General features: G+C 40.8%; 1 protein-coding gene across 9 annotated transcripts in view; it reads left to right on the top strand.

Annotated features, from left to right (window-relative positions):
- Positions 1 to 24,784, top strand: part of cadpsb (Ca2+-dependent activator protein for secretion b) — a 60,789-nt gene extending 36,005 nt beyond the window's left edge. The window contains exons 12-31 of one of the 9 annotated variants that reach the window (XM_070901987.1): positions 3,649 to 3,785; positions 3,900 to 4,087; positions 4,901 to 5,002; positions 5,101 to 5,164; positions 5,261 to 5,384; positions 7,637 to 7,669; positions 8,992 to 9,003; positions 10,893 to 10,999; positions 12,859 to 12,867; positions 14,804 to 14,960; positions 15,053 to 15,194; positions 15,952 to 16,113; positions 17,379 to 17,534; positions 17,641 to 17,788; positions 17,900 to 17,974; positions 18,454 to 18,537; positions 18,874 to 18,906; positions 19,095 to 19,202; positions 24,412 to 24,516; positions 24,608 to 24,784. In XM_070901987.1, the coding sequence (XP_070758088.1) occupies positions 3,649 to 3,785; positions 3,900 to 4,087; positions 4,901 to 5,002; positions 5,101 to 5,164; positions 5,261 to 5,384; positions 7,637 to 7,669; positions 8,992 to 9,003; positions 10,893 to 10,999; positions 12,859 to 12,867; positions 14,804 to 14,960; positions 15,053 to 15,194; positions 15,952 to 16,113; positions 17,379 to 17,534; positions 17,641 to 17,788; positions 17,900 to 17,974; positions 18,454 to 18,537; positions 18,874 to 18,906; positions 19,095 to 19,202; positions 24,412 to 24,516; positions 24,608 to 24,784 (2,123 nt within the window). Of the gene's footprint in view, positions 1 to 3,648; positions 3,786 to 3,899; positions 4,088 to 4,900; positions 5,003 to 5,100; positions 5,165 to 5,260; positions 5,398 to 6,656; positions 6,726 to 7,636; positions 7,670 to 8,991; positions 9,004 to 10,887; positions 11,000 to 11,431; positions 11,447 to 12,858; positions 12,868 to 14,803; positions 14,961 to 15,052; positions 15,195 to 15,951; positions 16,114 to 17,378; positions 17,535 to 17,640; positions 17,810 to 17,899; positions 17,975 to 18,453; positions 18,538 to 18,873; positions 18,907 to 19,094; positions 19,203 to 24,411; positions 24,517 to 24,607 lie in introns of all 9 variants that reach the window. The other 8 variants (XM_070901985.1, XM_070901990.1, XM_070901986.1 and 5 more) reach the window with 8 other exon arrangements.
- Positions 24,785 to 24,862: the final 78 nt, after the last annotated feature.

Genomic DNA, 24,862 nt, shown 5'->3' on the forward strand with positions numbered 1-24,862 from the left:
TACTTGTCCAGAATCCAGAATAAATAAACTGCAGTGGAGTGATGAGGATCGTAAATTCTCTCTTCCTCCCTCTGTCTCTCTGTCTCTCTCTCTCTCTCTCTCTCTGTCTCTCTCTCTCTCTGTCTCTCTCTCTGTCTCTCTCTCTCTCTCTCTCTCTGTCTCTCTCTCTCTCTGTCTCTCTCTCTGTCTCTCTCTCTCTGTCTCTCTCTCTCTCTGTCTCTCTCTCTGTCTCTCTCTCTCTGTCTCCCTCTGTCTCTCTCTCTCTCTCTCTCTCTCTCTCTGTCTCTCTCTCTGTCTCTCTCTCTCTGTCTCCCTCTGTCTCTCTCTCTCTCTCTCTCTCTCTCTCTGTCTCTCTCTCTGTCTCCCTCTGTCTCTCTCTCTAATATGCCTCAACATCTGTTGTCAAGTTCACATATCCTCACATGTACTCACACACCACCGCCCACAAACTCTCATGTTGGTATAGGTTGTTGTTTTTGAGTTGTGTTTTCTTCTTCATGCTTTGCCTGTACCCTTCTTGAGTAATGCAGCTGCTAGGTCAGGGTCTCTCGTGATTGCTCTCCTCCAGCCTTGTTGCTAGTCTTTATGTTATTCTGGTTTGTCCCTTCTTACCCTGCTGTCTTCTAGCTGGACTCAAGGGTAAGTGCTTCCCTGTAGCCGGCACAGCTCAGATAATCCCCGCTGATTATCTGACAAATGCAACGTTCTTTCTCTCTTCTTTCCCCTCTTCTCCTTTTTCACGTCTCGCCTCATGTCTTAGATATTAGTTGATAACCTTTTGTTTTTTGACGACCTCGGCTTGAGGATCAAAGTATAAGCATCCATTCGTGCCAGTATAGGATGCATGTATTTTATTCTAAGATCTTATTATTTGACTCAGTAATAGTTAAAGTTGATATTATAGTTGTTTACTGCATAATTGCCTTCTCTCTTAATCCATATTGGTGACGGGATCCCTCAGAGTAAAGCAACATGATGATAAAATGTGACATAACTCTTAGAAAAGCAAGTACAAATTTCATGTTATGAGAAAGATTTAATTTATTTTTAACAATATAAAATTTCAAGAGAAACTGACGGTTATTTTACAGCAGTTACATGAAACCTGGAAAATATCGGATGTTTGTATAAATGTATTCAAAGATAGACGTGTAGGTAAAGTGTGAATGATGATGGCGGTCTGTGACTTCATGCATGAGTGAAATTTGTTTTGACACTTCCCAAGTGTTGATCATGCTTTACCTCAGAGGGCTCAAACGCTTTTAGTTCTTTTTCTTTGAACTTTTCTTGATGAGAGTTGGCAAATATGTATGCGGAGTATTCTGAATGCCAAAGACAAGGAGTAGCTAATGCCGCCCCTTCTTACGATAAAATACTCCGGACCCCCCCCCTTCCCCTCCTTCTTCAATAAATGGGCCTGTAGATAGAGGCTAGACCGGTGTTACACCTCCAGAAAGGAGAGATCTTCATTTTGATTTCTTTTGACTGCCCTTTGTTTTGCCTGAATAGGAGAACACCTGTGTCATGTGTCCATACTTTTGTACAAATACAGGAGTTTTCATTCATTTCCCCCATCTCCCAGAGAATGATACAGTTTTGCCTCTGTCGGCTTCATGCTATTTACCCATGTACTTGCACCAAATTGTATTGCTACCCTATTAGAAGTTCTCCGGTAGTGGTATGCCTGTTAGTGTGCTCTGTAGAGATCATGAATACACTGCAACATATTCAAGTATTGTCAACTTGCAAATGCGTAGAGAAAAAAAAAAAAGGGAATGCCAAAAAAAGGAAAAAGAAAATGCAAATTTGAAAATGGGTCTGCAGATGTGCATGACATTTAAAAGCTCAATGAAAAGTCACACTTTTCTCCAGCATGTGATAATTTATATATGTATGCATAAGTACTCGCCTATTCACTTTGGGAATTTGGTAACTTTATTTATGGTTGAAGTCATTATCATTATTGTAAGTTGTGATAATGGTACTGTAGTATTGAGTGTATTCTGGACTTAAACTCACATTTCCTCATTTAATCCAACCAAAAGGAGATGTATCCCACTCACTATGTGTCATAGCCCAACCAGGCACCCTCTGTTCACTCTTTCGGATGTTTTCTCACTATCTCAACACTGATCCACACAATCACATCCATTGTAACTTGGTCCTGAGTGAGTCTTCCTCATGTGGTCATCTCTTTCGTCCATCACTTGTCTGACCGCACTGTCTTATTGTCCCATTAAAAGGTTGTCTTGTCTTGTCTTACCCACCAAATCCTCTTTCATTCAGCACTGGGTTCACCTCTGTTGCCATTGACTCTTCTCACTGTTTCTAGCCCTCACGTGTTGACTGTCCTACTCTTTTCACATCATGACTTCCTGTACCTGTCTTGTCCCTCCTCCTCCAACAATCTCTTATTTCGATCGTCCACATTTTACTTGTTGTCTCGCAGGTTTTCCTTCTCAGATTGGAGTAAAAATAATCAAATTCCCTGAAGTGAAACCCACTGCAGGTTCTTTTTGTAGCAAATTTCAGTGAATGTTTAGCGCCCGTACTACACCCCTTTTCCTTCCCTCTCACTGACCTGGAGGTTGACAGATGTCAGTTGTGCTCTATTCGTTACCCTGGCCCTGTCCAGCCAAGATCAGGCCACTTCCCACCCCCAGATCATCGTCACTCATGTCAGTGTATCATGGACATGACACCTGTCACTCACACAGAGGACATGACTGCATCTCTTATCTATTTTGAATCATCCTCGTCCCCATCATTCCGTCTCTGACAGCTGTATTATTTACCCAAGATTTACAAGAAATTATGGGCAGTTTAGTTAGTGGCTGTTATCTGTTGTAGTTTAGATAAGTAATAAACTGATTATTCCACCAATGACCATCACCCATCACCCATATTTACTGAGTTTCATTATAGTTTTGTTTTTTTTACACAAGTTGATGTTACTAATGTTCTCTCTTCATTGAATTTCACAGAGCAGGTTTTTTTTTAAGTCTCTCGATTCAGAGAAGGTTAATGGCAAAAGTTATGAAGCAAGACAAACAATAAAAATCTGAATGATTTTCTAGGATCTGGAAAATAATATGCAAATCTCCAGTCGATAACTTTTTCACAACGTAATTTTTTTCTTGAATTAGGACTTTATACTGTATCTCTACAGCGTGCTCAGATGAATTATTCTTTTGCCATATTTCAGTTGTTTTTTATTAGCACATGTCCTAATATTTGTCAGGACCTGAGTGACATTCAACAATCGCGAATGGCAGAATCTATTGAATACATTAAGAAGAATAACGCATCTAATTTTATCTAACCAGCACTATTTCCAAAAACATGTTTTGGATATTTAAAGATGTATTTCCCCTGCAAAACATCAGGGAATGTGACATACCAAGAAGCATGCATGCACATACAATAGAAGAATCTCATCCACCAATACATCAAATCTCTTTACGCTGTCTGACACAATGCAAGTTGACAATGTAAGCTGTAAGTGTTTATAATTTGCCCTTTAGAAGTAGCACAAAAAAAAAATCCCTGGTGTTTCTGTGTTGTGACGAAGACTTGCTGTTTGCCTGAGCCTCACTGATGTCTTCTCCTTTGAACCGTGTTCTTTTCCCTGTGCCATTGGCTGGATAGACGCTGACAGAGCTCAGAAACATGGCATGGATGAGTTTATCTCCGCTAACCCCTGTAGCTTTGACCACGCCTCGCTTTTTGAGATGGTGCAGCGACTCACGTTGGACCACAGGCTCAGTGACACCTTCTGCTGCTTGGTGAGTGACTCTCCGCCCGTTGTAACATCACCACCTGATACGTTTATGGCTCTGTGCTGTTTTTGTTAGCTGATATGCAGTAATGTAATCCCCGTCTGTGTTTGCGTTGTGCAGGGATGGTTTAGCCCAGGCCAGGTGTTTGTCTTGGATGAGTACTGTGCCAGGAATGGAGTCCGAGGTTGTCACAGACATCTGTGTTACCTGCGCGATCTACTGGAAAGAGCAGAAAGTGGGGCCATTATTGACCCCACTCTTCTTCACTACAGCTTCGCTTTTTGTGCTTCCCATGTCCATGGGAACAGGTGTGCCCTAATCCCTTCTTTAAAAATGTTTGTGCCTTGTAAGTGACTTTTGTGAACATGGTTTGAAAGCACATAAAGATTACATCTCCTTTGAAACAGCTATAAATCGTATTCTTTGAGGCAAACTGATACCACATACATACAGAGTAGGTGGGCACACTACATCTCCATAAACACTGGACGAGAACAGAATAGAAAAGTCTGCCTCATCATTTTTCTTTGTCTTCCATCTATGCAATTTTGCCATATTTATGTTTGTTTATTTCTTATGTTGTGTTATTTTACATTTTAGCTTTTTGTGTTACATGTTATGTTGTTAACCGATTGTACATCTCTACATATTTCCTTGTTTTCTACCATTTTTCTTTGTTTTCTTTTCTTTGTGTCCTTTGTTGCCATAGTCTCTTACTGTCCATATTATTCATCCTCCCATGCGTCCGTTAAAGTCAGAGAGGGCAGCAATTACTGGGGGCCGCTGGGCTATGAGGCCCTAATGTCCCCAAAGAGCTGCCACAGCCCAGATCCTCGCACAGCCTCTAAGCGAGCACGCATATTCAAGTTTAGAAAGAGAAAGGATTCCAAAATGCCACTCTTTCAAGGGCAAAAAAGGTGAGACATTGTCATTTATTTGTATGTGTAACACAAAGGGAACTCAGGAAACAAATCTCACACAATTTGCTGTCAGTTCCTTGGGAGCTCGAAGCTTTCCGCCAGTGTTTTTCCTTTTTTTTTTGCTCCTGTCGGAGAAGTTGCATAACTTGAACCTCTGCAGGGTTTCAGCTGGGTTAAAGTATGTGGGTGTGATCCTCATAGGCCAGACGGGCTGAGCACAGTGAAGGTGGACGAGAAGGAGCGCTTCGAAGACATCAAGGAGCGGTTGCGTGTGATATTGGAAAACCATATTGTAAATTTCAGGTGACTGCCAACTCACCAACAGCACGTCCTCAAGTCGCAAAATAATATGCCTGTTGGTATCGTTCCACTGTTAATACATTTAATGTCTACCCTTGTAGATATTGTTTCCCCTTCGGTCGCCCAGAGGGAGCTCTGAAGGCCACTTTATCTTTGCTGGAGAGGGTTTGTAAAGATTTAAAAAAGCATTTTCTACACCATGAAACAAACTGTGATGTAATGAAAACAGGTTACATAATTCCTCTTTAATACGGCCTGCAGGTCCTGATGAAGGACATCGTGACCCCAGTTCCACAAGAAGAAGTTAAAGGAGTGATCCGCAAGTGTTTGGAGCAGGCTGCTCAGCTCAACTACCAGCGGATTCAAGAATATGCCAAGATTGAAGGTAACCAGAAACACACAACGTCGCACAATGACAGACATGCTGGAGTGAATGTGTTAAAGATATAATTATAGAAACATTCGCTGATCATACTGGTCATTAAAATGTGAGTATGCAATGCAGTCGTTTTGTATGGTTTCAGACTGAAATGCTCAGTCAAATGACTACATATATACCAGATAACCCTTTTCTGGTATATGGTATATTTGTGCCCATATCCCAAATGATTTGTGGCATCCCAAATTTATTTGTGACAGTTTGTCGGCCACTTTCTGTCTCTCAGTCCAATAACTCTCTCCTTTGTTTCAGGCCTGCTTTAGCTCTGTGCTGTTCTGTAGGTCAAGTTGGCTTTTGTGTAGAGGTGTGTGAGTAAAAATGCATTCAAATCCAAAGCCCTGAAATCTGTTGATGTGCTGATCTCTCATTGTTGCCTTGACTATTCAAGCTGTGTAGTATCCCAGCCTCTGACGTTTGATGATTGGACTGTGGGTTCAGCTTAACTGAATGTTGATGCACACTCCCCCTCTCCCCACTATCTTACTGTAGCTCGTACCTGTCTGATTCCTCCAGTTGACTCTGCCCCCACACCCCTGCCTTGAAATACCAGCAGCTTTCCTGTCACCTCTGTCTTATGTTCTTGCTGAAGACCACTATCTTCCGCTCCCTCTCCCTCGCTGTCTGCTCTGCTTTTTTCTTTCTCCTCTCCCACAGTTAGTGGGCTTTGCCACAGTTACCACTTTGTTTGACCTCTTGACTATGTGATAAGTGGCTTTTTAACCAAAGGAATGCTGGGATTGAACACCAACAAACCAGCATCAGCGTCACCTGCATGTGCTTTGAGACATAACAACATGGCCTTTCTTTACTGGCATGGATTACATATCGAAAATGACATCACTGACAAGACATTTTATAATGTCTTATTCTCTCGTGCTGTGTCTTTTCTTCCAGAATCTCCATTAAATGCATTGACATTCACTTTGCATATTTACATAGAAAACTCTGATGTTGTTTATGCCTTGAAAGAAATCCCTAAGGGTGCTAAAGATACTAAGGATTCAAACCTTACTATCTTGCCATGCTATGTGAGTTTACTTCCCACTGTCCTTGTGAGGCGCCTGGTTCAAAATAAACCAAACATTTGGCTTTGCTGCTGGGCCTCCCGCCCAACACAATGTCGTTTTCACCTGGACAGCCCTCTTCCCATCAGCCTCTGACCTCTAGCCTTCCCACCTCTGACCCCAGCCTCTTGCATGCCCCGATCCTTTTTTATAGGGAAAAGGAGGGAAATGTATGAGCACCCTGTCTTCTGCTTGGCGTCTCAAGTGATGGATTTAACCATCCGTGAGTACCTTCATCATCCTCTCCCCCAGTCTCTCCTCCTTCCCCTCCTCCTTTTTAAGCGCTCTGTCACCTCATCCTCCCTCTTGCCGCTTCTCTTTCTTCAGAGATTGTTGCTCCTGCCATGCTTGTTTTTTTATGTGCCTATTTGTCTGTGAGAGTGAGTGGGGAGCGCACCAGTCGAGAGATCTGAGCAGTACCACGCTGAATCAGTCGGGGTCCTTTTTTTTTTAGTACCATCTGTTTGTGATGGACATGAATGAGCAGTCTGGTCTGTAAGCTTCTTTCTTTTGGTTGGATGCCCATTCCTTTGACTTGAATGCATTTTTACATTGCTTACATTGTTATCTCCTCCAGTCATTTGGTCTGATCATGTGTCAGTGGTGTGCTGTGCCGAACAGGTAGGCTTTTTTTCCCACTGTGACACCAGAGATAGTGAAGGAGCATCTGTCGACAGAGCTATTGTATGGGGAGGACAGGACAGGGTAGGATGTATGGATTTAACAGCTCCTGTTTGTGTGTTAAATTGATTCAAATCAACTCAAGTCACTCAGTGTGTCCTGTCTACGATCCTGGCAGCTGTTTGTGTGTCTTACTTGTTTACGATAGTCTAAGCTTTGTCTGTTTGTTAACGAACATCTTATCACTATTTTAATTTACAGTTTTCCACAGGCTAATATGTCAGCGTTTCTGTTCTTTACTGTGTGTCTGTGACGTTTGTCTGTTGCCGAGAAACCTCCCTCCCTGGAGCTGAAATCGTCCCAGCAGATTCTTTGAAAGGGTCACATGGTGATGAATAACAACTCTTGAGCTTTCCCACCCTCTCCACCCCTGTAACGTGAAAATAACCCCAGAACCGTGCTAATTCTAAACATCTCCTCTTTATCTTTTCTCTCCCCTTTTTCTCGCTGAAGTTGAGAAAGGTCAAAAGGATCAAAAGGATCCAGGTGAAGCCATGTTTAGCTTGTGGTTTAGCCACAGCGCACACAAACATGTACATACACACAGACCCAACCCCTCTCCCCTTCACACAAACACACGTATTTTGTGAATATACACAGAACATATGCATGCATGCACATAATTTACCTGTAGCATCTCTTCCATGCAGTGTATTATACACACTTGTAATATACACAATCATTCAAGTTCTCAAGTGTCTTGGCATGTTTTTAAGCATATCTTTTTATAAAGTAAATACTTGGAGATTGTATTACTTTATATCATTCCAGATGTGGTTCAAGACTGTTTAGTTTGTTCTGGAAGTTATTTTTCCATTTCGTTCAGCTTTGTTAGTAGCTTTTTGAGTTAAGTGGTTGTATGTGGCTGAAAAATATATTAAGCAACATTTTTGCATGTAAAAAATTGTAGAGTAATACAATCTCTTACAAAAAGAATAAGTCACATTTGCCTACATGTTAAACTTAAGAAGGACATAAGCAACATTTTAATGTAACCCTCATCATCAAATGACATATTGTATATGTACATGAGTTTTATTAAAATTATATATCACCTTATATGATCATACATTTAAATCAAAAGTCATTTTAGTTACTTAAAGGGCCAGTTTAACCATATTCCAAAAATGCAAACAAAATACTTTTCCTACTTTGGTGGTATGTAGTCACGCAGAAAGTTATGGTTTTATTGCAATTTACACTTCAACTACTCAATTAAACTTTATTGCCCTCAAAGGGGAAATTTGTCTTTCAGTCAGATGAAACAGAACACACAGAGACATAAGCATGAAATGCATAAAACACAATAAAATGCATAAAAACAAAAGCTAAAACTCGTACATCCAGCCATTCTTCATCCAACCAGCTGCTCAGATATCTGCCTTTTCAGACTTTTGTCTCCACCGGCAACATTGCAGGTGAACCAAAACTATTTGCATGACTAAATACCACCCGGGAAATGTTTAAAGCTTGTTTGTCTCATGTTTCTTGTAATGTTGGGGAACTGGCCCATTGATAGTCCACAGTAGTCCGACACGTTGGATATTGGTGTTCTGTGTATGAACAATAATTTTAAATGCCGTAATAGGTATTACATATTGTATAGCTTCTGATTGTAAAGTGTTAATGGTGCTTATGAAGCCACAAAGGCCCGCTGTACTTTTCTTCCAGACCTAACCATGACAAACATTTTTCAGATCTGCTCCCAGTGCTTCCCCCTCACAGAGCATTATGACCACAGAATATATAGTTACTGTAATACAAATCCATGTGATCCATCCATTAGTATCGATTAAATGTCCCTGAAGACAATGACTCAAGTCTTATCTCGGCCCTTTAGCTATCTCAGATTTCCCCTGATGATAAACTCTACACGAGGACCTAAATGGACCTAAATCAGGGTTTCTTTAATCTATTTGGCAACCAGGACCCCAAAATAGATAAATGTTTTACATTTGGCTTGAGGAGAAATACCTGAGGAATACTTGAGAAAACACTTAGTGAAATAATAGCAGAAGCAACAAAAGGCCCCCAGTCATAACTGCAGTCGAAAGATAACTACTGTTTTATGTAGAGTTACGTATACATGTGCTTTTGATTTCAGATTTATGTAGCCATTCAGCTCCATGTTCAAATTATACGCATGTCATTCCACATAGTCATACTGTTTGAATAATCCCATTTCATGACATGTAACTGTCTTATCAGATCATTCTGTCAGCAAAAGGTACAAGCAAGTGATTCGGAGCTTGATCAACGTTGTGATAAGTGAAAAAACTTTAGATGATGGCAAATCCAACACCATCACACTGTAAAAATATTCATTAAAACGCATCTGAAGTCACTCATTCAAAGGATTGGTGACTAGTTTCTTAATTTATGAGATAATAGGTGATTTATAAAGAATAACACTCTTAAAGCAGCTACACCGACGCCCCCCACCGCCCCCCACCCACATACAATTACAAAAAGGGGGGGGGGGGGGGGGGCTACTTCTTTTGAAATATCTTTATGTATATTTCATTATACATTATATTCATTGCACAAAATATAATAACAGCACAGAACAATTAACTGTATAATTGACCTAAATAGTGAACTTTATACCTATATAAGTTTGTGTAAAAGTGTCAAATTCTGAATTGACTATTTCCTGCGGATTTTGCAATGTATCCGATGTATTTTTCCACATATTTTTAGGAACACAATTCTATGTCCATATTATGATTTTCTTTTAATTTCACTATCATACATACGTTTTAACAGTCTAAGCAGCCTGGCTTTATAAAAGATACGTAGAAGATATAAACTTCTAAAATAACCCTTAAATTTAGTTGTCTACTTCACAGAAATCAATTAAATGCGTGTATATTATGTTTTTATATATTTTTTTTATAATTTCTTACACCCTTAAGACCAAGAGGGCTTAATGACCCCCATTGAGCTTTGGCGACCCCTGGTGGGGGTCGGGTCCCCCAGGTTGGAACCACTGGTCCAGAGATTACATAAAAAGGTTAAATTCAGTATGAAATGTAAATGCATGTCTGAAACATCAAAACAAAATTACTCATTTGAACATTTTTTCTTTTTAGCAAAATATGTGCACAGATATTCATGAAGTTATTACTTTTTTTTATAAATCCCGCTACTTATGTTACTATGGACATAAAAAGGGGGTAAAAAGCTTGATAATTGTCAGAAATACAGTATTAGACCTCTATTTGGATATGAATTGAAATTAGTTAATTGAAGTTAATTTGATGGAAAACTTTAAACCAAAGTAATGAATTATTTTTACAGTGTGTGCTCTTTGAGTTTTTTCAGCATGTCATGCGACAGCTCCTTATACAGATGGCTTATTCAGTACCGCTTCACAATATGCATGTTCTTGATGCCACATTGCACCTCCATCTCAACGCCACTATTCCTGTGCCTGAAACTCTTCCAACATTAAGTCTGATTATCTTACAAACACATTGGTTCTGTTGCTTTATGTCATGCAACCCAAAGTGCATATAAATGAGAACACGCTTTACTTGTTACGGGGGTATGAGAGCTAAACATCACAGTGTAAATACTGTGTTTATACTTTTATTAAACGGTCAAAAATATAGACAAGAAAAATCTGAATAGTCATAAAAAATCCCCCTGGAATCCTTCTCTGTGCTTGACTAACCACTCATCCCTCACCCTCATCCTTTTGTCTCAGAGAACGTAGGCCGCTTAGTCACGCCTGCCAAAAAGCTGGAGGAAACAATTCGCCTGGCGGAGTTAGTCATAGAGGTCCTCCAGCAGAACCAGGAACACCACGCGGAGGTGAGTGAGAACCCTCTCCTCCTCTCCTCCTCAAAACACTTTCCCTCTATACTCTCACCCTTATCTCACTCCGCCCCACAACAGGGAGTTATTATCAGTCCTCTATAAATAAAGCTGCTTTCATCTATGGGTAACTAAAAAGGAAAACCCTTTCAAAGATGAATTTAATTTAGGAAAGCTCTAATTGGTGTTCAACAGACCATGGCTGCATGGAGGCTGTAAATTAGACAGAGAATGATATGATGTGTGCAGCTCTTTTCTCTAATCTCAGTTCACAGCTCAGTGTTGCAATGTTACATATGTCGTTGAAAGATTCATTGAGAAATTGTAATATTTTATTCAAGGTAGTCCAGAATAAACAGAGGGCAGAATGTAAAACAGTAATCCAGGGTAATACTTACTACCTTTTGGCACAATTAGAAGAGAAAATAGCCAGTGGTGGAAGAAGTACTTTACTTTAGAAGTACTTTTAAAAGTACCAATACAACAATGTAGAGATGCACTATTAGAAGTCCTGCATTCCTAATCCCACTTAAAGAGTATCAAAAGTAGTGAGTGCCCCCTGTGAGTGATGTTTCATTATATATTGCATTAGAATAGTTTGTTAATATTGTTGCATCAATGACAGAGACGATAACGTAAGATGATTAATGTGGTAGTAAATTAAAAAAAACAAAAACAAAGGTCTGCTACACAATTTTGTATTCCTTAATTTGCTTTTTTTTGTGAAGTCTTGAATAATTGTGCCTCTTCACCGCCCCCATACAGTTATTCAAATGAAACCACCTGAGAAGTTTAGAGGGTAAATTATTCAATCACATCTAAAACGCCAAAATTCTTTTTTGGGTTTAAAGGCAAAAAAGATCAGAAAGCAGTGGTTTAATCTATAACAATGCTTTGTATTTTATAAGTTTATCATCTGTTTTTTGTATGTAAAATCTTAATCTGAAAAGTAACTAGTAACTGTCAGATAAATTAAGTGGAGTAAAAAGTACAATATTCCACTCTGGAATGAAGTGGAGAAGTATAAAGTAGTATAAAATGGAAATACTCAAGTTGAGTACCTCAAAATTATATTTGAATGCACTACTAATGTAAAAGTAAATGTACTTTGTTTCTTTCCGCCACAGAAAATAGTTTCCTCATTACATCCTGTTTGCTGCTGTGAACTTTGAGCTGATAGGAAAGCATGATGAGCATGTGCAGTTGTGTAGATCTGAAGGTGATCCAATGTGATCTTAGAACATACAGATAAAGCAGATTTATTGTATCTCTCTGAATATGCTTGACAGGCGGCAGTCACAAGTTCTGGAGATCAATCGGTACAGTATTTTTATTTCTTTTTTCCTCTTCAGTCCCCATCACGACCCCCCTGTATGGCATGTGCGCCACTATGGCAAGAGGCACCTTCTCTAGGCAGAGAATGAACTCATAGATACTGTAGCAATGGGTGGGTTTGTAGGCATAGAAATGAGAGCAAACATGTTTTTAAAAAAATCAAAAGGCACTGTAGCTTGCACAACATAATTGTGTTCATAAAGCATGTTCATCGGGCCATAAAGAGGTTTCCTTTCTCTCCAAGCATGCTGAACCAGTAAATTTCCCAAAGTATGCTCCATGTGAACCTTTGAAGTTTGATCCACCATAAACATTTGTTTCCCCTCCATCCAACGATTAATTTCACAGTCCGCACTTGTTCAAGCATTACTCCCCCAGCTTCTCCTCTTCCATCCCTCTCTGCTGTCTATTCTTAGTTTAAAAAAAAAAACCTTTTAAGAGAAAATGCCTCAAAAATACTTTATTGTTCTGTACATCTTCCTGTGTTCTCACTGTCATATGATTGGTGACTGTCCAAGCAGGGAAAAGAGGTATGTAGTAAAGTTGAATGACAAACTCCCATAATGCATGTCCAGTAGATGATGCCACGTCTCCTTCCCCCCTCAGCATCAGTACGTTCCCTCAGGATTGGTCCCTTGACACAGCTGCATTGTTACAGCACTATAGTCTGTCTGGCTGAACACCGGGTCTGCCCTAGAGCTCTCGGAGTCCTGTATGTGTCCCATAACCTCTATCAAAGGTTGGAGGCCACTCTGCCTGCCGACCTTTGAGCGTTTCCCCCTCCCTCGCCCGTTGGTAGCTTTTACAGTCCTCCCCTTTAACCCCCCCCCGTCCACAATAACAATATCTCTCCTTGAATGTGACGGAGAGGAGCTTTGTTTGCTGCCTGTTTCTCTAACACTAGAACTGTCAAGCTTTTTTTATTTTTTATTTTGGGGAGTGGGCAGGTAAGTAGACGGGTAAGTAAGGTTTTGACTGCCACTGTAGGTGGTTAAGCCAAATGGGAAATAAGTGAAACACTGTAAAATAAAGCATGCAGCATAATTTGAAAAGATCAAGCTTCATTTATTGAACTTGGCAACATGTTAGTCTGAATGATAAGCAAATAAGCCAAGCCAAGACTGCCAGCAAAGCAACTACTGAACTTCTGCTGTCAAAGGACGAGGAAGTCCTGACTGTGCTAGAAAAACCGTCAGCTGAATCTCAGAGACTTACTTAACTAATTGGAACAGACGCACTCCGACACTAGATATGCTGTGTGCTGCAGTCTTTGGTGTGCCGAGTCGAAGATGTGCATGAGTCACATTTGCATCTAGTGGGCTATGGGTTTGTCAGTGATGTGAATGGTGGACCCCCTCGTCTCTTAGCCTGAGAGAAAAGCATGCAGAGAGCTCTACATTTGCATGAGAAAAGCACCTTTCCCTTAAATATATAGATACTGTCGTAAATATGACAAGGCACGAACATGCAACCCTGCTGTGAGACTCTTTTGCTAAGTATAAACTTGATTTACAGGTAATTCCACCTTTAAGTCCTAATCAATAAGAGCAGTTGTCAGAGTATGCGATGGAAAACACACACAATACACAAACAATCCAGACAAGTGTGATGATGTGTCCTTTCCTTTCTGTGAAAACTATTTGAAAGGAAAAACCTAGCATGAGACAGTCACTCCGTACTCACAAACATGAATAAATATCTTCTAAAACAACACAAAAGATGGCATTTAATGCATACTTAAATATATTTTTAAGACATTTATAGACATCTAGTTTGACATTTTTGGAAATGTGCACTTTCGCTTTCTTGCCAAGAGTAGACGAGAAGATCGATACCACTTTCATATCTGTCAGTTGAATATGAAGCTATGGCCAGCAACCGGTTAGCTTAGCCTAGCATAAAGACTTGGAGCAAGGGGAAACTGCTAGTCGGCCTCTGTCCAAAGGCATATAAAAAAGATTGCACCTACCAGCACTTCTAAAGCTCACTAATTAAGAAGTTATATCTTGTTGATTTAATGTTATGTACGGTTACGTATTATTTCTTTATACTTATTTCTCCGGCGACCGTGGTGACTCCAGGAAGTCACTGTGCCCAGACAACAGATAGTTAAAGCACAATGTGTTATTTTCACACTTTTGGACAGAGCCAGGCTAGCTGTTTCCCCACATTTCTAGTCTTTATGCTAAGCTAAGCTAACCAGCTGCTGGTTCTTGCATATTTAACTGACAGAAATGAGAGAGTCATAAATCTTCTCATCTAACGCGCGTCGTTGAACTATTCCTCTGACATACATTAACGTACACAGAGCGTACACAGATCCAGTGGTATTTCCTTTTAAGACCCGATGAGCTCCAGTTGTGTGTATTATTCTCTCCTTCCTTGTCTTTCTTCCTTGCGTCATCTCATCTCATATCTGGAGCGCCTTGTTCACCCGTTTGCTTTCCCCTCCTGCTGTGTCTCCAGGCGTTTGCATGGTGGACAGACCTCATGGTGGAGCATGCAGAAAACTTCCTGGCCCTCTATGCCATCGACATGGATGCCGCTCTGGAGATCCAGTCCCCTGAGAGCTGGGACAGCTTCCCCCTCTTCCAGCTGCTCAACGACTTCCTCCGGACAGACTGTAAGCTCTTGTTTATTTTGTAACCACTTCAGGTATTTTTATGCTTAAACAAAGACTCTAATATCTGTCTTTTTTCTTTTTTTTTTGCACAGATCATCTGTGCAATGGAAAGTTCCACAAACACCTTCAGGATCTGTATGCTCCTCTGGTGGTTAGATATGTGGATCTGATGGAGTCCTCCATCGCACAGTCAATTCACAAGGGCTTTGAGCGAGAGTCCTGGGAGCCTGTAAAGTAAGGAGCCTCCGTTTTTATAGCTAGGCTGTAGGATGGTTGGAGATGCAAGGCTTTTATATTCAGATGACAGACTGACTGCGTGGAGGCGGAGGAATCTGGGAGAGCAGCTGTAATGTTCACCCAGGCTTCCTGTAGGTTCACTTTTAAAGAATGAGCCAAGAGTGGGCTGAATAACCTATTTTTTCTGTGAAAGAAATAGGTTATTTACTCTGAAAATAGTCTTTGACTAATGTATGTGTCTTACCAATTTCTCTCCGACACATTGGGGTCAGGGCAACACCTAATATTTCTGTTGTTTTGTTTTGTGAACTAACCTTCATAATGTGTGCTTTGACGTGTTGCCAGAGACAAAAGGCCTCCAGTCTGTTCTGTTGCTGTTATAATTTTACTTGTTGTGGCTTTAACACTTTTGCTTTTGCATTTTTTATATCGCAAAGATTATATTTAAGATTTATTATGGTAAATGGTTTTCTCCTGGTCTGTATTTGTGTTTATTCTTTTCAGTATTACGTTGCTTCTCACTGCATTCAATACAGTATACGTGTGCATCATGAGTCCAGCCCTCTTTACTCTGTAGGTCTCTGTATAATGTGCGTCTTTGACAGCTACTGTCGGTCTTGTTTATGTGTCTTACTGTGCGTTCCTGTCTTCACCTAATTCCAGATTTACTTTTATGATGAGTGTTACATGGCTTTCTGCAGCTCCCACACCACTGTTATGGATTCTTTTTTCTTTTTGTCTGTCTTTTCTGCAGGAGTTTAACAAGTAATCTGCCCAATGTGAATCTACCAAATGTGAACCTCCAAATTCCCAAAGTACCAAATCTGCCAGTGCCAGTAGCAGGACTATCAGTTAACCTTCCACAAATGCCTAGCTTTTCTACCCCGTCATGGATGGCTGCTATATATGACTCTGAGTGTGTATTCAACTAGTTTACTTTAGAAATATTAAGCAAGCAGAGACTGCCTTGGTATGAAGATGCCCTCAGCCAAAGATCATCAAAAAACTGAACTGAACAATTTAAAAAACGGAACAGCAAAATGTCTTCTGTAGGGATCTAACTGGAGATGAAACATTACACAAAATCTAATTGTACAAAGATCCACTATGTTTTCACTTGTGTGAATACTCCATGATTGTGTCCATGTTCATGCCAAGAGCACTCTGAGAGGTGTTAGAGTAGATGGGGTTCTGCTTTCTAAAATGAGAGGCTGAAACGCTCTCATTTGTCTCAACATGCATGCTGTTGAGCTGAGGTGTGGAGATACAGGCCAAAACAAACAAAAAAATCTACATATATTGATTTAATATATCGCTCCGGGGCTATTTTGGGGATTTGCTGTGCAGGAAATAAAACAAATATATCCCCATTTGAAAACATTTGCAAGTCAAGATGTATCTCCCCAGAGTTGTCGTCCACAGACATTTGCTTTAGATCATAGTAGCTCGTACGTGGCCTCAGGTTCATCTCTGACCTTGACCACCTGCTAGTAGTCTGATTGGGAGGGAAGATAATGTGTTGGATTGGAGGTGATGGCACGGAGAGGCCGAGCAGATGGCGCTCAGACCCCTCCGTTTTATCACTTCCCCTCCCGACTCCACATCTTCCCTGCAGCACTTTCCCAATGAGCTCTACTCAGGAAGGTCTGCATGGTTTGTAATTCTTCCAGGGGCCCCACCAGCCTGGGGACATGGATGTTGAGAGAGGGCCTGTGATGAAGGGAAAACAATTTGGAGATTTTTTTTTTTTTAAATAATAAATGCTCATTTTTTACATGCCCTCCCTCACTTCTCCATTCCCTACTCCTTTGTCTTGACACAGTGTGATTAGCTGCTGTATCTGCAGTGACTTTACCTGCATGTGGCCACTTCACATCCCAGTCAATAATCATACCCTACAGCATGGTTATTGATTTGTTACAGTAAACCCTGCCTGCTCCTTTTCACCCATACACTGACTGTCCAGAAGCACCCGAGCAAACAGGAATTGAGACAGACATTCGGACGGACCAGTCAGTGTATGGTCGGAGTAAAATCTGACTGTGTTCAGGTGTGGAGGAACAGCATCCTCCTCCGCACCTTCCACAACACCCCCCTCCCCCTTCCTCTCCCACTGCCTCTCTACAGCAGTTTGACCGTTTTCTTCTGACCTGTGTGTGTGTGTGTTTGGGTCGATGGCAGTAACGGCTCCGGGACGTCGGAGGACCTCTTCTGGAAGCTGGACGCCCTCCAGACTTTCATCAGGGACCTGCACTGGCCTGAGGAGGAGTTTGCCAAACACCTCGAGAGTCGCATCCAACTCATGTCGAGCAACATGATCGAGAACTGCGTCAAGCGGTGTGTTTGTGCACAAGGAGAAGACAGACTGACAGAAACAGAAATACTTAGAGGCACCAAATATTTTATATTATATCGTGTATAAATATTTCACTTTGCATTGCAGCACTAGGATGGCATTCGAGTCCAAGCTGACAAAGAGCAGCAAGTCCACAGATTTCCGCATTTCTCCAACATTATGCACCATGTTCAACGTGATGGTGGATGCCAAGGACCAGTCAGCTAAATTGTGCGCAATGGAGATGGGCCAAGAGGTAAAAACTTCACCTGGGACAGTGCATGATGACAATTTATTAGCTTTATATGTGCAAAAAGAAAAGGATCTGTTGAATTGATGTTTTGTTAAAAAAAATTTTTTTTTGCAGAAACAGTTCCACACCCAAATAGATGAGCTGATTGAGGAAAGTGTGAAAGACATGATCCAGCTTCTGGTTGCAAAGGTGCGACTGTATATCAGCTGTGACAATAAATGTATGACTTTGTCAACTGATGAGAAGAGAAAAACAGAACTGCTTATTACAAGTTATGATTTTTAGCCATGTTGGTCTCTCTGCAGGTCCGTCCGCCACTTTGGTTCACTGAAATATCTCAACAACTATTTGATGGATTGGCATGAAATTTGCTCCACACATTAAAGCCCCCCCTCTGGATAAATTGTAATAATTTGGTGATCCCAACGTTTTATCCAGCGCCATCATCGGGTCGCCAATACTTTGGTTTATACCTGCAAAACTAGTCGCAATCCCATCAGCCTCAGCTGTACTTTGTGTTTATTGCTAATTAGCAAATGCTAAACTAAAGATGGTGAACATGGTATAAACATTATTTCTGCTTAACATCGGCATGTTAGCACACTGACGTTCTCTACAAGAGTTTTGTTAAGTTGTTGATGACTCCTGTTCTTTCCCTCGTGTATCAGTTTGTTGCCATTCTGGAGGGTGTGTTGGCGAAGATTTCCAGATATGATGAAGGCACCCTCTTCTCCTCATTCCTGTCATTCACGGTGAGATGAAGCTTCTCTTTATTCGGTCCCTCACTGCCCAATTGTCCTTAATGTGCTGATTCTTTAGAATTGTTCAGTAATGTTTAGGGCTACTCATCAAACCTCAATACTTTCTGGATATTGACCAAAATGTGTCCATAGAGAATTGTAGTTCATAAAGCTGGCATTAAATGCTTCCCCAGATTTGTTCTGTTCTTTAGTTATTCTTTGGACAGACAGTTCCTGTCTTCATCCTTTTCAATTTTCAAAACTAGCAATAGCCTTGAACAATGTAAAAAGATGTTGATAATAATAAAAATGTTCTTATATAAACTCTCAATCTTATTCTGATTTCAGGTGAAAGCTGCCTCTAAATATGTGGATGTACCTGTAAGTGCAATAACACCGACACATCTCTCTGTGTGCTTATGGGATTGTGTGTGTTTACCAGAAACACTTGAACAATACTCTCTGTTTTAATCATCAACAATTTCTTATCTCTGCCTCTTTTTTTCTTCAGTCCACTGTTTGCGTATTCCTCTCCTGAGCCGTGACCCTGTTTGGTTTCTGTTTTACAGAAACCTGGAATGGACGTGGCCGACGGCTATGTGACCTTTGTGCGCCACTCTCAGGATATGCTTCGTGATAAGGTCAATGAGGAGGTGTATATAGAAAGGTTATTTGATGTAAGTAAGATGCCGTCTCCTCCTCACAAGAAGGGAGGGGCCTTCCAAAATGTGGCAAAACAACAGGGCAGAGAGGGATAAGTCCCATTTTGAGACCAGGAAATGTATTTCAACCTGGCGGAAGAGGCTTCTCTGATCCTCTACCCCTCTCGACTTTTCTCTCTCTTTCTGTCTCTCTTCTCTCTGAACCTTAGCTGCTGCCCTCTGCATTCTGGTGTGCATTGCCACAGTGCTTTTGGGCCTTTGTGTATTAAAAAAAGGAAACTTTTATTTACAAAGAGTCCATAAAAGCATCCTCAAAAAAAAAGGATTATCTGAAGCAGTGCTCTCTGGAAAGAACAGAACTATCCATGGTGATCACATACCAGCACACCAACTTACACTTTTTTAGAGCTCACCCCTGTGCTCGATGCTTTCAGATACTTTCCACATAAAGCATGTCAGCCTCCTGAATAAGTGACACTCAGCGTTCTTGGCCTCAGTCCACAGTGGAGCACCCATGCACTGCTGGATGGGCCAGGGTGACATAATGATGTCAAACTTGGAGGCTGACATGTCGTATACCCTTGGTCTGTTCGAGCAGTGGTTCCCAACCTGGGGATCAAGACCCCATTAAGGGGTTGCAAGATAAATCTTTTTTCTTGTGAAATACTTTTAGCAGCCTGTCAACACTAACTGCAATGTTGCAAGTAGGTAGTTACTTTGTATAATTGCACCATCTGAACTCCTCAACTTAACTAAGTCAACCATAAAGAAAACATTATAGCAGAGCAACATGTTTTGCCCAGTGAATCACTGCTACTGCTACTAGTGACATAAATTAAGAGGCCTACAACGGACTGTTAATTAAAAAAGGAGAAAGTAATGCTTGTTGTCACGCGTGAAGGAGCGTAACACATAATACAACACATATTTGTTTTGAGGATGGCTGTATCACACATGAATGGCAAATGCAAATGGTCATAAATAATAACACAAAGAAAAATCTCTTCCAAGACAAAAGACACAAACATTTCCTCTGGTTCTTCTTCTATTAGTGTCTCTAGTTAATAAGGAGTGACTTACACCTGTTAGGGAAGGTGTCATTTTTCTCAAAGGTCTATCTTTAGAGCTGATAATCAGAGTAGTTGCCAATTAATTTTCAGATCCATTTGATTCTGATTTTTAACAAGCAATCATTGTTATCGAGTTTGAGCTTCTAAGTGGGGCTTATGTTAGCAGTCAGGAGAGAGAGGAAGAATTTGGGAAGAGGAATTTGAATGATGCCATGTCAACCCCTTTTTTAGTCAGGGCTTTCTACAAGGATAGGGAGTAGCCAGCTAGGGGGGTCTGGTGGCCTCTGGCACATTGTAATGCCAATATTCCTTCACACTGATACTTGATCATATTTAATACTACAGGAAGTTACATTACACCATATTTTATTTGACATGAAACATGATTTCAGGCATCTGACATATGACATAGGCCTGTTACTTTGCGGTGCGTCACAGAGATGGCTCTGCTGTAAAAAGCGCAGTGTAAATAAAGAAAATGTATTCATTCGTTTGCTCATTAAGCCCGTACATATCCATGTATGTCTATGGAAAATGCAGCGCTTTCAGTGGACTTTTTAATGCTTACTCTGCAATCGTCGAGTGGTTTTTCCGGTGTTTTCCAAAGTAGCCCTAGTCTAATGAGGACGTCCTCTGTCTGTGCAGTCAGGGCAACTCTTATTTGTTTTGTCATGAATTATTTAAGATGACTCTCGCCACACACATTCATATAGAGATCCCATCCCATCCCATCTCCATAGTGATACACACGGATGTTATCAGAGAACAGGGGTTATCGGACTTGAACAAAACAAACAATGGGACTGTGATCAAAAATATTTACAATTCTCTAAAATGTTAGTGTAGACTAAATGATTAATCAATTAGTTGAGAAAATAATTCTGCAGATTAATCCACCTCTACGTAACTAACTTGTATGGTGCAACAGGTTTTTACGACAGTTACAGCGTAACTCCTACACACAGCTGGTGCAACAGCCTGCAGGACTCTGAAGTAAGGAAACATCTCTCTGGTTGAACAGGGTCTCACAGTTAGTAGAAATCTACATCCTGCGTTGAGGGGTTATAAATGCAAAGATCACAAGCCCAAAAAGGTTGGGAACCAGTGTGTTAGAGGGTGAAGAGAGCACTGTCTTACAAAAACATAATCCTAACGGGATACATTGACAGCGATGTGTCCTCCATGTGTGATTTAAACGACACATAATGCTGTGATGTGTGTGCTTCATGTCATTCAGAAACTATTTGTGCAGACCTGTGTCTCTACAGGTGTGTGACGGCTTTGTGTGTTTGACAGATTCTCAGTTCTGTGAGGCAGTGACGTCAAGTTTTTTTATGTCTGAGAGATACTCAGATGTCTCCCTTTGGTTTTTTATATTTTTGTGTTGGCTGTAGGCGCGGGAGTCTTGTGCCAAATAAATATGTTTTTTCTTTTTGTTGTTGTTTTTGGAGTGAGGAGTGATGCTGTTGTGAAGTGGGTCTGCTTTTTGTCTTTGAGGTCCACACCGGCTCCCCCGCCCCCCCACCACCACCCCCCTGTCTCCTTCTTTGTTGTCAGTTTTTCAAGTGTGAAGTTTTTCCCTCCTTGTGTCCTCTGTGTGGCCCCAAAGTGCACCGAAATCCTACTCAGCACTGTCATGTTAAACTCTTCTGGAGATTTCTCAAGCTGTGAATGTTTCAGTTGTAGCATTTTAAACTACAGTTCAAGGACGTCAATGTTTTTCCTCTTTCATTTGAATGCATCTCCATCCATCCATCCATTTGCATGCATGTGAAAAAAAACAAAAACGTTCCTAGATGTTGCATAGGCTCTACTTTATCTCTCTTTCTTTCACTGATTTATTTCAATCCTTTTTATCTCCTCTTTTCTGATTAACACCATTCCTGCTGCCTCCTCTATTCAAAAAGTGGCACTTATCTCTAGTGTTGCGTTGCGTTGTTTTATCACATTATGTTGGTTGGCATGGTTTTAGAGTCAAATAATCTTCCTGTGTACATCTTCTAGCATGACCCTCCTCCTCAGAGTTCTGCCTCATTTGCACATACAGCAGTCTTCCTTAGCACGCACTCTGCCACCCACCCACCTGCGAAGTCTGCATGCACTGCACGCTCAACTCGACTGTGAAGTGGACAGGCATCTGCATATTCGGCCTCAAGTTCAAACCTTTCAACCATTCACGTAATCTTGATCTAAATGAACATCGACTAAATAAATATATTAAACCCTCAAGAACCAACGAAATTAAATCCTCACACTTCTAATTCGGGGCCCAAGAAACGTTTTTCTGCGTTCCTGCCTACTCACATGTTTAAAGTTGACTTCTTTTCTTGAAATTGGAGGTATGACGACTGTTTCTATCAGCCTTGGGTGCTGTTCTCTTGTAACTTATACAGTCTGTGGAAACTACCACCCAAAGCAACGTAGAGGAAAAGGTACAAGAAAATAGCACCGCTGCTCCCTGCCTGCTAACCATTTACTCACTTTCATTCTATTTTTCTTTTGCTAATGAACTTGTGTCAAAACTATAATTTCAGTTCCCCATACAGTCGCAGTTTTCTATCGTCAGTGCAGCTCGGTATAAGTATTTCTACTTGAATAAATTATAAATAAAGGCTAAGTAATTGCCTTTAATAATTGATGGGCCACGCAGCTTTTACAAAATATTGACTTGGAGAACATTTTTGAGTATATCAAAGGGTAATTATAGTTTGAGACAGATAAATCTGTCAATGATTTCCCCGCTGTTTTATTATTTTCCTCAAGTAGCAGTAGTATCGGTGCTCCGAGTATTTCCTCTAAAATTGCTCTTTTCAGCTCTTCAGAGTGCTACAGTATAAATGCAGTTGGTGTGTGGATGTCAAACCCGTGGTGTGCTTGTGTGTGTCTGTCTGTGTGTTGGGAACATTTATCGAAACAAACACTAAGGGCCAAATTCAGAATTTCAGCTTATTTTAGTAAATTTTAGATATAATGTAATTCAATTTGTTATTATGGTAAAATTGTATTTTGACCAATTTTCATGTTTAATTCTTAAATACCTCAGTGAGTAAGTAATGCATGAGTATAGGTAGGAAAGCCTCTGTGTCTAATACATTTAAAGGACCTGAAAACCCATTTTCTCAATCAGCTTCTTACTGCGAGGGATGCGGACCGAAATTAAAGAAACAGTTTAACATTTTGGGAAATACGCTTCTTCCCTTTCTTGTCGAGAGTTAGATGAAAAGATCGATACCGCTCTCATCATCGTCTGTCTGCTCAATATGGAGCTCGAACCAGGAGACAGTTAGCTTAGCTTAGCATAAAGACTGGAAACGGGGGGGAAAGCCAATGGTAACAAAATCCATCTAGCAGCACCTCTAAAGCTCACTCATTAAGTTATATCCATCTATATTTGTACAAAAACGAAAGTGTAAAAACGCACCATTTTCTGCCAAACCTAAATCAGGTTTGGAGAGATTTCTGTGATGTCGCGTCTGTGCTGTTCTCACTTGTTTTGAGGGGACAGGGCTCAAATGAAAAAACATGACAACACAAACTTCTGTGCACCAATCAAGATGAAGCAACATATGTCCTGGTGAAGCAACTTAGCTCAGTTTTCAAGTGTTAAATTCATAAGGATGTGGCTTATTTAGTCATGTTATAGAGAAAATTATATACGAAAAAGTTTTCAGGGACTTTAAAAGCACTAGATGAAGACAGAGGGAAGACTTTTTTCCTTAAATTTGAAATGCATGATAAAAAGAAACAGTTGAAACAAACACTATACTGTAGCTTGTCATTCTGTTTAGCTGATAAGATTTGTTTATTTTGAATATGATTTCATTCTCACATTAATGCAGCCTGTTAACTTGCATTCATTGTCTTGAGTGGGATAGAGACTCGACATTAATCCCCACTAACTGGTGTGTATATATACTGTACACATGGGTGGAATGAAACGTAGCCTCACATGTAGTAAAGCAGCGAAGAGGTTTTATTGAAGTGATGCTTGAATACACACACGGGGGTGCTTGAAAGTTAATGTTATTGTCATATACTGTCTGTGTTTAGTTGTTGTTCTTTATGTGTCTTAAGGGTTAGTTTTATGTCATGATGTCTTGAGTATGCGTGTGAGTGTGTGTTTTGCTGGAGAGTGTTGTCTTTATGTGTTTCAGCAATGGTACACTGCCACCATGAACCTGCTGGGGACCTGGCTCACTGAACGCATGGATCAGCAGCTCCACGTCTACCAGCTAAAAATCCTCATCAGGATTACGAAGGTGAGACAGAAGACACCTGTCGGGGTTGGTTAAAAAACACCCAGAAGTCTTTGTGTCCACGCTGTGCTGATGTGTCTCTGTCCTCCTGTAGAAAAAGTACCGGGACTTTCGCCTGCAGGGCGTCCTCGACTCCACCCTGAACAGTAAGATGTACGACACGGTGCGCAACAGGCTGACCTTGGAGGAGGCCACTGCTTCCGTGAGGGAAGGAGGCATGCAGGGCATCTCCATGAAGGACAGCGATGAGGAGGATGAAGAGGACGATTAGAGCCTGTATACTGACACCCCCCCCCCCCCCCCGAAACCCCTCACCCAGACCCTCCTTTCACACTTTTGACTTTAGCCT

Source organism: Enoplosus armatus, chromosome 3, assembly GCF_043641665.1.
Source record: "Enoplosus armatus isolate fEnoArm2 chromosome 3, fEnoArm2.hap1, whole genome shotgun sequence".
In the NCBI taxonomy this organism is placed as follows: domain Eukaryota; kingdom Metazoa; phylum Chordata; class Actinopteri; order Centrarchiformes; family Enoplosidae; genus Enoplosus; species Enoplosus armatus.